Consider the following 12,386-nt stretch of genomic DNA (forward strand, 5'->3'; position numbering starts at 1 on the left):
CTAAATTTCTCTTAAAGCCTTGTTTGTTGTCTTTTGCCTGTTTGTTCTAACGTATACATTTAAATTCTGGTCAATTGCGGCTACGCTGTTTTAATTACTGAAAGACCCATGTCTGTTAGATGTTTTGCTTCTAATATCACACTTAAGATCGTCTTTCTATATTAGTTTGTGAGTAAAAATATTTTGTGGTGATGCATGTTACCAATGATCGACTTCATTAGTGTTTTCACTTTGCCAATAACGGATGCTTAGTTCAGTAGTTTTTTTTTAGTAGTGTATATATGGAAACCAATTGCTAAGTGTTACCAGTCACCTCTTTACAGTAATTTGTAAACTATACTATACTATACTGGGAGAGTGTCAGTGAGTTGGTTACTGAAAACCATTGCTTAATTAATAATAATATTTAAAATAAATTACTAATTCTCATAAATTCATGTTAAAATATTAATAGCCCAGTAATGAACTTGCAGTATCTGATAGTAACAGTATCCTTCTTTGCATAGTAAAGGTTGTTTTTCCTATCATTGTCACTTTCTTAATTTCCTCTTCACAGAGACCCCTGGGTTAGAGCATCTGTTATCTTTATTTCACTGATGAGGAAATTGAGGCAAGGAAAGTTTAAGTGACTTGTCATTCACTAAGACAAGTTAATAAATGAGTTAGAACTGGGCTGTTATTCAGATATCCTGAGATAATGTATCTTTCATAATTATACTAGTTAGCTTGTAAGAAATGCTTTTAAAATGTTTCATTTTATTGTCACATATACATAACATTTACCATTTTAACTATTTTTAACTTCTGTGGTATTAAGTGTATTCACATTGTTGTGCAACCATTAAAAATGTTTTTATGTTTATGCCAAATATATGGCCCCCATAATACAAGATGTTCCCATAAGGTGTTCCCATAACTGTTTGCATGATTCAAACAGTTTCCCTGGGAGGTTATTTACACACTTACTCATTTGATGGTGTGTTCGAAATAGTTTAAGAACTCCTTTTGGAATTGCTTTCATTCTTCTGAATTTCACTGATGGATATTTCTCTTCCTTTGATGACAGAGTTGATTTTTCAAAAACCTGATGTTATTCAGAGCATTATCTGCAGAATATTATAGGTGATCAAGCTAGATATTTTTTTTCAAATAATATACTTGTGCAGTCATCCATTCATTTACTCAGCAAATATTCATCAAGGGCCCACTAAGTGCCTTTCACTCTGATAGGCAATAACTATACCATGGTGAACAAAACCAGTACTATTTCCATGGATCGTAGTCTAGTAGGGGAGATAAACGTTAAATAAATTGTGAATATTTTAAGCATCATGAAAAGAAAAAATCATGGAGAGTGCTCTGAGTATAACAAGAGCTGGGAGAGTACCTAATTTATATTGGATACCATGTTCCCCAGAAGTAACCTTTGAGCTATGACCAAAGAATAGGTGTTAGTTGGGCAGGCGAGAGTTGAAGTCAGATGGAGCAACAGCATGTGCAGAGCCCCTAAGGTGGGCAAGTTTGAGGAACCAAAGATGAGTAACCTGTGAGATAATATTTAAATGGAGGTGGGATAAAATGAGTTCAGAGAAATAGGCAAAAGCCAGATCATGTAGGGGGAATATGGATTGTAATGTATTAAAAGGCATTGAAGGTTCCAGGCTGCTATCATCTCATCTGGTTTATTGCATTTATCTTCTAGCTGATTTCTCTGCTTATACCCTTAACTCCTATGGTCTGTCCTCACAAGAACAGCCAGAGCGATGTTTTTAAACTTAAGGCACCTGTCACCCTTTGTCCATATCACTAAATGCCTTCTTATTTCACTCAACAGAAGCTAGAGTTCTTAAAAGAGAATATAAGGCATATAAGGCTGTGTGTGATCTGGCTTCTGTCTTATTTTCTACCACTTTCCTCCATGCTCACTCTGCTCCATCCTCAGTAGCCCCCCTCACATATTGCACGAATGTTCCTGCCTTGGGGTCTCTGAACTTATAATTTCCTATACTTGGAATGTTCTTTCTCCAAATGTTTATATCCTTTCTTTCTCACTTCCTTTAGGTCTCTATTAATCAGTCAGATCCTTCCCCACTCACTGTATACGATGGTAACTGCCCTCTCCCATTCCATGACCACCTGATATATGCTGTATATATATATTTGAGTTTTTTGTTTATCTGTTTGCCTCCCTCTACTCCCAACTCATGCTCCATGAGCACAGGAGTTTTGTTTTAGTCACTGCTATAGCTCCATTACCTCAAACAGTGTCTGGCATGTATTGTAGAAGGCATTCAAATTAATGAAAAGTGAAGGAAATCACAAGTGTGTGTCTGGTTTTTGGCTTGTACATCATAATGAGAACATAATGGTAACAGTGGGAGGAGAGACACAGGAGAAGTAGGTTTGGGGTAAGGAGAAGATTATGAGTTAATTTTAGTCATGTTCAGTTTGTCATACCAATGAAACATCCAAGTGGATATATCATAGGCAGTTGGATATTCTAGTATGGAATATAGACCAGAGGCCTAGGTTAGAAATAAAAATATGACTGTAGATGGTATTTAGAATCAGGGAAATGATTGCATCTGTGAAGTGAGGCCATCTGTGAAAAAGAGATCCCAGGACTAAGCCTTACAATATAACATTTGAATATAACATTTGAATCTAACATTTGAAAGGCAGAAAGACACTACTGTTGCAACAGGAAAAAAAGAAATGGATTATGGACACAAGTAGTTTCTAGATTTTGTAATGACTTCCATTATCCTAAAAGTACGAGACCAGATCATAAGCTAAGAATGAAAGAATAAGATTGCTCAGCAATGTTGAGATCTCATTGTTTGAGATCTTAATGTTTAGCTACATGGTGCATAAAATAGATGGGTTCATACATTAAAATGATTGGGTTGATCTAGGGCTGTAGAGAGAAAAGGTCAAAGGAATTAAGAGCAACTAGACTAATTTTCTTATTTAGCTAATCCAGTAAACATCCACTGAGACCTGCTCCATGCCAAGCGTTGTTCTAGACACTGGTGGTACAGAGTTGAACAAGACTGTGCCTATCCTCTTGAATGTCGTGCTGTGGTGAATGAGATAGCCATATAAATAAATAAGATGTAATATGTGACATGATAGAAAGCATGATCAGCCAAATGTTTTGAAAGCAAAGAAAAGAGAGCCATTGGGAAATAAGTGAGGATTCACCAAGGAGGTGACACTTGAGTTGGGTCTTGATTTCGTTTGATTGAGTATATTATTCATTATGACTTATGTTTGGTTCATCTGGTCATAAAAATAGCAGTGACTTACCAGAGGTACAACTATAACATTATAGCTCATGCTTGTTACCACATTTTTCCACCAAAAAAATCCCTACATCAGAGGGAGAAACACTCCCAAACTCATTCTACGAAGCCACCATCACCCTGATACCAAAGCCAGACAAAGATGTCACAAAGAAAGAAAACTACAGGCTAATATCACTATGAACATAGATGCAAAAATCCTCAACAAAATACTAGCAAGCAGAATCCAACAGCACATTAAAAGGATCATACACCTTGATCAAGTGGGGTTTATCCCAGGAATGCAAGGATTCTTCAGTATACGCAAATCAATCAATGTGATACACCATATTAACAAATTGAAGGAGAAAAACCATATGACCATCTCAATAGATGCACAGAAAGCTTTTGACAAAATTAAACACCCATTTATGATAAAAACCCTCCAGAAAATAGGCAAGGAGGGAACTTACCTCAACATAATAAAGGCCATATATGACAAACCCACAGCCAACATTGCCCTCAATGGTGAAAAACTGAAACCATTTCCACTAAGATCAGGAACAAGACAAGGTTGCCCACTCTCACCACTATGATTGAACATTGTTTTGGAAGTTTTAGCCACAGCCATCAGAGAAGAAAAAGAAAGAAAAGGAATCCAAATCGGAAAAGAAGTAAACCTGTCACTGTTTGCAGATGACATGATACTATACATAGAGAATCCTAAAGATGCTACCAGAAAACTACTAGAGCTAATCAATGAATTTGGTAAAGTAGCAGGATACAAAATTAATGCACAGAAATTTCTTGCATTCCTATACACTAATGATGAAAAATCTGAACGTGAAATTAAGGAAACACTCCCATTTACCATTGCAACAAAAAGAATAAAACATCTAGGAATAAACCTACCTAAGGAGACAAAAGACCTGTATGCAGAAACCTATAAGACACTGATGAAAGAAATTAAAGATGATACAAACAGATGGAGAGATATGTCATGTTCTTGGATTGGAAGAATCAACATGGTGAAAATGACTATACTACCCAAAGCAATCCACAGATTCAGTGCAATCCCTATCAAACTGCCAAGGGCATTTTTCACAGAACTAGAACAAAAAATTTCACAATTTGTATGGAAACACAAAAGACCCCGAATAGCCAAAGCAATCTTGAGAAAGAAAACCAGAGCTGGAGGAATCAGGCTCCCTGGCATAAGACTGTACTACAAAGCTACAGTAATCAAGACAGTATGGTTCTGGCACAAAAACAGAAATATAGATCAATGGAACAGGATAGAAAGCCCAGAGATAAACCCACGCACATATGGTCACCTTATTTTTGATAAAGGAGGCAAGAATATACAATGGAGAAAAGGCAGTCTCTTCAATAAGTGGTGCTGGGAAATGGGACACATGTAAAAGAATGAAATTAGAACACTCCCTAACACCATACCCAAAAATAAACTCAAAATGGATTAAAGACCTAAATGTAAGGTCAGACACTATCAAACTCTTAGAGGAAAACATAGGCAGAACACTCTGTGACATAAATCACAGCAAGATCCTTTTTGACCCACCTCCTAGAGAAATGGAAATAAAAACAAAAATAAACAAATAGGACCTAATGAAACTTAAAAGTTTTTGCACAGCGAAGGAAACCATAAACAAGATGAAAAGACAACCCTCAGAATGGAAGAAAATATTTGCAAATGAAGCAACTGACAAAGGATGAATCTCATGCAGCTCAATATCAAAAAAACAAACCACCCAATCCAAAAATGGGCAGAAGACCTAAATAGACATTTCTCCAACGAAGATATACAGATTGGCAACAAACATATGAAAGGATGCTCAACATCATTAATCATTAGAGAAATGCAAATCAAAACTACAATGAGGTATCACCTCACACCGGTCAGAATGGCCATCATCACAAAATCTACAAACAATAAATGCTGGAGAGGGTGTGGAGAAAAGGGAACCCTCTTGCACTGTTGGGAATGTAAATTGATACAGCCACTATGGAGAACAGTATGGAGGTTTCTTAAAAAACTAAAAATAGAACTACCGTATGACCCAGCAATCCCACTGCTGGGCATATACCCTGAGAAAACCATAATTCAAAAAGAGTCATGTACCACAGTGTTCATTGCAGCTCTATTTACAATAACCAGGACATGGAAGCAACCTAAGTGTCCATCAATAGATGAATGGATAAAGAAGATGTGGCACATGTATACAATGGAATATTTCGCAGCCATAAAAAGAAACAAAATTGAGTTGTTTGTAGTGAGGTGGTTGGTCCTATATACGCTACCAAATGTAAAACCGATAGCTAGTGGGAAGCAGCTGCACAGCACAGGGAGATCAGCTCAGTGCTCACGTACAGGGGTGGGATTGGGAGGGTGGGAGGGAGGGAGACAAGAGGGAAGAGATATGGAGATATGTATATGTGTGTTGCTGATTCACTTTGTTATAAAGCAAAAACTAACACACCATTGTAAAGCAATTATATTCCAATAAAAATATTTTTTAAAAATCATATTTTACCATAGTAAAAACCACATTGTTCATACACTCAATAAACACATACTGACACCTCCTGGGTGCTAGACAGCAATGCTTTTTCATACGTCTGCCAACTCTAAAAAGAGAAGTACCTAAATATTTTGAGCAGTGACAATATCAATGAAACAAACATATAGTCTCCTAAAGTAATTAAGTCAAAAATGGTGTTCATATGAATTTGAAGTGTTTACTGGAAAAATCACTCTTTGCTTTATAATCAAGTCCCATGTATAATTAAAAATATGTCTTCATTTAGATTTTTTTAATATATAAATTTATTTATTTTTGGCTGCTTTAGGTCTTCATTGCTGTGTGCAGGCCTTCTCTAGTTGTGGCGAGGTGGGGGCTACTCTTCGTTGCGATGTGCAGGCTTCTCATTGCCGTGGCTTCTGTTGTTGCGGAGCGTGGTCTGTAGGTGCTTAGGCTTCTGTAGTTGCAGCACAGGGACTCAGTAGTTGTGGCGCACAGGCTTAGTTGCTCCACAGCATGTGGGATCTCCCCAGATTAGGGCTCGAACCCATGTCCCCTGCATTGGCAGGCAGATTCTTAACCACTGTGCCACCAGGGAAGTCCTATTTAGAGAGGTTTTGTTTTGAATATAAACTCAATCATTGACTGACACACACACGCCAATATACATACACACGTACATATTTATTATGCATATATGAATGAATACATATATTTTTAAATAGTTTTGGTATATGATAAAGGTATTTTGTGTAATTCTTCAGTAATTGCCCACGGCTTTTCTAAGCATTATGTACCTTGCCCAAGAGAAAGCTTTCAGTAACTGTTTTTCAAAGAAATTAAAAACAAGTTCTTGACCAAAATATTACTAACTCTTCATAAGGAAATTCTTAATAGCAAGATATAATATACTTTATGATTCCTCTTACATTTATTGAATACCATACCAAAAGTATCTATATCATCATAATTATGCCACCATCTTCCTGAGACCTCTCTTACCTTCCCTGAGACTTGTTCCATTAATTGTCTCTTCTTTGTTCTATATCTTTAACCTCACCTCTTCACTGTCTTCCTTTCCTCGTATATGCATGGTCAACTCTTTTTTTTTTAATGGGGTGGGAGGGAGATGGAGTGAGGAGTACCCTTGACCTTGAAAAGTGTGGTCTGTCTTCCCTACTTTCTCATGTCCCATTCAATAGCCCTCATGTCTGCAGCTTAGCACAGTAGTTAAAGCTTAGATTTTGCAACTTGACTGCTTGGATTCAAATCCTAGTTCTGTTACTTGTAAGTTGTGTGACCTTGGATAAGAAACTTTTTAGTTTATCTGTTAAATGGAGATAACATGCTTAAGTGCTTGGCACATAACAAACAATGTGCAAGTATCAACTGCTGTTATATCATCACTGTGACCATCATACCACCCCACAGAAATTGTTTTTGGTAAGGTCATTCTCGACTCCGTTTCCTAGGCTCTTTGTAGCCCCTTTACCTTTGAGAAGTTGACATCTGCTTAAAAGTGACAAATCCCAGATCTGTCTCCACCATACTTCTCCCTCCTGAGTTTTCCTCCAAAACATAACTATTAGATGGACATTTCTGCCTAAACAATATTAAAGATAACTCAAACTCAGCATGTGTATGACTAAACATATTTCCTAGAAACCCGATGCTTTTATTTATTATACTCCCTTATAGGTGCAACCATTAATTAACCCAAGTCAAAACCTGAGACTTACCACAAGTTCTATTCATTCTACTACCTCTTAAGTGTCACTTGTATCTATCTTTTCCTTTCCTGTCAGTACAGTATTTTAACACTTGAGCATCTTTTAAGTGAACTTTTGAAAAATTCATCTAACTCATCTCTTTGTTCCATCATTTATCCTCTTCTAATCCATTTAATACACTCCTCCCAGAGTCAGTTTTTAAAAGCAAATACCTCCTTGCTTAAAACTCATTTCCAGGACTTCCCTGGTGGTACAGTGGTTAAGAATCCGCCTGCCAATACAGGGGACACGGGTTCGAGCCCTGGTCCAGGAAGATCCCACATGCCGCAGAGCAGCTAAGCCCATGCACCACAACTACTGAGCCTGCACTCTAGAGCCTGCGTGCCACAACTACTGAAGCCTGCTCGCCTGGAGCCCCTTCACCCCCACTGGGGAAAGCCCACACAGCAACGAAGACCCAACACAGACAAAAATTAATTAATTAATTTTTTAAAAAAAACCTCATTTCCTATCACCTAAAGGATAAAATCCAAACCGGACCCTACCTAGCTCTTTAACCAAAACTAAAAGTTCTTGGAATTCATTAAGTTTCAAGTCTCTTTATATATAATGTTACCTCTTCCCTAGTTGCCTTTCACACACACACATGCATGCATGCACACACACATACAAACACACACACACCCCTTTTCCTCTATCTCTTCTGGACAAATACCTACTACACAGTAAGAATCATGAAATTAGAGGCTATCTTTGGTTTTCTTTTATATCCCCAATGTTTGGTATATTGCCACATAATAGTAACTACATTAGAACAGTGTTTCTCACAGTGTTTGGATGAGACAGTGCTGGTCAACAACAAAATAACTATAGAAATTAAGCATAAGTGAGGGATCCAGAACTTTTATAGCAGTTAGGTTAGTTTCATATCTATTAAATCTAATAATTTTAAAATGGGTCTTTCTTTTCTGTATGTTATTTCTTAGAACTTCATTTTTCTAGTGGTTCATTTTTATTTTCTAAAAAACTTTATAGAAGTATCAGTCTGTGACAGTTTGAAAATTTAAAAAGATACTAGTCCTTCCACATAGATGATTTGAGAAGCACTGCATTAGGAAAATTTACCTGAAATGTTTAGTACTTGACCTGTACCAGATTAATGATATTTCTGGAGCTGTCTAAATGTCAAAGAGCACAATAATTTTTAAAAGAATTATAGCTTTTAATATATATATTTACTTCTTGCAAAGACCTACCAATTTATATAAAGTCTAATAAACACTACAGCTTATGTTCTGCCGATGTAGCCAGTCTGATAGTACTTGAATTGGGCTGCCATGTTAATCACAGCTTGGCAGAACATACCCTACTACTCTGCTAATTGTTTCTTGAACGATTTCACAGTGAATGGCATGAAAACATTTTAGAACAGTATTTCTGTATTTCTAGTCTCTTAACATAATGGTCTTCTGTTCTTAATATTTGTTGAGTGATTAATCAAATAAATTTAAAGTTCTCTTTTATTATGAAAATAATTAGAAACCTTCATGGTTATGTTATCACATAGTCCTTAAATTTCTGTTTCAACTCAGCTTAAGTATTAATATTGTCAATTATGGGCCTAGTGTAATGAAATGATGCAGAGAAGTATATGACTTGGTAGTTCTTGCAAAGAATGTAGTAAGTCAGTTAAACTTTCTAAAAAATTCTGCTGACCCTTTCTTTATGCCTTAGCAGGATAACTAAAAGATGAACAAATCACATAATTCTTAATACTAATTTATTCAAAAATGTTTCTTTACTGAATATTATGTTCAGGGGACTGAACAAAACTTTAAAACACTTGTTTTTTCTTAAAACCTTTCACTATCTTGCTTGCTTAAAGTATTGGCATTCATTTCATTGTGAGCCAGTTTTAAGTTATTAATAGGGTAATTAATAGGTAATTAATAAGCTACTAAACATTAAAATTGAACTAATAAGCTTTAGTTCTTTAAAATAAATATAACTTACGCTAATATTTATTAATGTTATTAGAACCATTTAGCTTAAGCATGCTTCCCATAAACTGAATATCTAAACATAAAAATCATTCAATAAATAGCCTGTTACTTAAAAAAAAAAATTAAACAATTGCTGTTACAATCTAGTAGTTTTAAAGCATCATACAACTACCTAAGCTTACCTTAGCATCAATTGTTGATCTAATCATTATCCCAGAAACTTTCAAATTTCTCTCTATTGCAAGTGGATCTTCTATCCAGTTTCTACGTTTAGCTTTTAATATGAAAAAATCACTGGTCTTTATATAATCATGTTTTTTTAAGCGTGACATCTCTAGTTATAGGACTTACTCGCTGCAAGTAACAGGGTAGCCCTTTTGACAAAATTTTCCTTCCTCAATCCCATAGATGAGGAGGGGATAGGCATTGACATTTCTTTGCTAGCCAAAAGGTTTCCCATTAGTTCTCATACTTCCCAAGCTTTCATAATAATTCTTAATTAAATTCAAGTAGCGTGTGAAGAGAGATTAGATAGAATTTGAAGAAAGGGTGACAGCAGGGACTTTAAATGAAGTTTAATTTTATTCATGTGCAAAGCATAGTGACCAGATTAATGATAAACATGAAAATGTTAGAACATCTTTGTCCAATTCAAAAATACTGCCTTTAGAACTACTTTATGTAAAATTTCAATATTTTAAGTCAAGTGTATGGCAGTTCTCTCTTCACTAACTAGGTGGGAGAAGGAAGAAAACATACTTAAAGTTTTTAAAACTAAATAAAAAGAAAGTTATATCCACTTACATTTTACTTACACAAATTTGTTCTTTAAAGAAAACTTGAAGAGAGAATGGAAATGTAAAGCAAAATGGAGCTATAGTTGTATTTGTTTTCCTAAAATATATGGAGAAACTTCAGAATTGATCTCAAATATAATGAGATTTGCCTTTCCTAGGAAAAAATAAATAAAACATGAAGTGTCTTAAAAATATCTCATTTTCCAAACCTCCGTGGTGAGGGGCCAGGCTTATATTTGTAGTTCTTCATTGTAAAAGTCTACGTCATAGTTTTCTGTCTTATCTACTACTTTTTTACAGAACTTGAGCCAGTATCCCAGTTTTAATAAAATACTTTGGAGTTATACAGTACCTTTTTAGAACGTTTATACTCTTGTCATGACGAATTGAAAAATAACATGACAAATTCGAAAATTCTTTATCCATCTAATCTTAAAATCCAAAATAAGATATTTGGGGGAATTCTAAGATTACTTTAACCATGGATTACTTTAGGTTTTATTTTTTAAATCATAAGAAAATAAAATGGTTTCCTCATTTTAGATTGGGTTTTTAGTATTGGTCAGTTTGAAAGTGTAGCTACTTTAAGAGTTGTGAGTGGCGTTACATTTTGATCAGTTACAGAATGAGTTACACAACTCAAAGGCTTTAGGTAATCAAAAATTAAGTTTGTTTTCTTTCCTGTTCTAGTTACCGGTTTACTAAAATAGTGAGCATACATGATCACTTGAAAATTGGGCTTCTGGAGCACCTGAACAGAAAGGGAGTGGTTCATATTCAGCATTACAAAAGACAACTTTCTCTTTTTGAAGGGGATTACTTTGACTATTTTCCAGGTACTGGGGAAATTCCAGATTCATTACAAGTTATTGGGATGGCTATTAATTATTCATTTCCTAAAATATGTTGATTATAGACTTGAGATTTGGTTATATAGTAGAACTTTATTTCAATTCATCAATTTTTAAAAAATATATAGAAGTTTATAGTGAAATACAAAATTGAGACTCTTACATGAGTCACTCTTTCAAAGAACTCGAGAAACATCAGTCTTACTGATCAGAACATATTTAATGGAAGAACTTTTTGAAAGTAATGTAAGAGGAATAGGATTTTTGCATGTGTATGTAAGGAAAAGTTATGTACAAAACATTGTAGTCTTTCCTGGAATGAGAGAGAATCATACTTCACATAATACTCCAATTTTAAGATGTTGGGTTAAGGGCAGAAATTTATAACCAGAGAGTTTTTCATAGGTAATTAATACTTTATAAAATAGTCCAATGGTATATGCATTCTTTTTAAAAAAGTTCTTCATGGTGACAGTGATTAAAGGTCTGTATACATTGAGCCATGTAGAATGTCCACTGGATGAGATACTTGATTATTTAGAAGAACTTTTTTAAGAATTGTGGTGTCTAGTTCCAGGTGGATTTGGGAATAAGAGTCTTCATGAAAATATATTACCAAATATTTTTCTTTCACATACCTTTTACTTATATGGATTTATCTTGACAGTTATTTTTTGGAGTATTCACAATAGTTATTTTTCCTTCATTAAGAAAGCCTCTTTAGGCATTATTTGGACTTTATTTTTGAATCTGTAGAACTTTAAATAGGTTATAGTTATATAACAGGGTGCAATTCAGATCTTAGTCAAGTGTTTTCCCACTGTTCTCAGTCTCTAAGGACTGATTTACTGTATAAGTTTTTATTCATTTATCACACCTTTATTACGGTATGTGCCAGGCATTGTGCTAGATGCTAAGTTACAAAGGTGAATAAGACATGGACTCTGCTCTCAAGATAAGGACAGTCTAAGTGAGTTCAAGGTACAGCATTAGTCCAGAAGAAGGAATGTTAGTTCTTCCTTGAGGTGCTGAGATGTTGAGATGAGTTTTAAAGAATAAATAGGAATTTCTTACAGGGGAAGAATGTTCTAAGAAGGGGAGGAGTACATGCTAAGGCTCAGTCTTAATAGGTTAAACTAAGGAATATATCTTAAGACCCCTTATTCAAATTCACATTCAAG

General features: G+C 35.1%; 1 protein-coding gene across 7 annotated transcripts in view; it reads left to right on the top strand.

Moving 5' to 3' along the window:
• USP15 (ubiquitin specific peptidase 15) overlaps positions 1–12,386 on the top strand; it is a 130,568-nt gene that overhangs the window by 88,142 nt on the left and 30,040 nt on the right. For 2 of the 7 annotated variants that reach the window (XR_003791017.1, XM_029204404.1), the window contains one exon: positions 11,045–11,190. The exons of 4 other annotated variants lie outside the window; for them this stretch is intronic. Coding sequence is in view for 1 of the 3 variants with exons in the window: in XM_029204404.1 (XP_029060237.1) it covers positions 11,045–11,059 (15 nt within the window). In the remaining 2 variants the exon portion in view is untranslated. Of the gene's footprint in view, positions 1–11,044; positions 11,191–12,386 lie in introns of those variants that run through there. One more of the 7 variants, XM_029204403.1, reaches the window with a different exon arrangement.

Source organism: Monodon monoceros, unplaced genomic scaffold, assembly GCF_005190385.1.
Source record: "Monodon monoceros isolate NGI ecotype Baffin Bay Population unplaced genomic scaffold, NGI_Narwhal_1 Super_Scaffold_6, whole genome shotgun sequence".
Taxonomy (NCBI): domain Eukaryota; kingdom Metazoa; phylum Chordata; class Mammalia; order Artiodactyla; family Monodontidae; genus Monodon; species Monodon monoceros.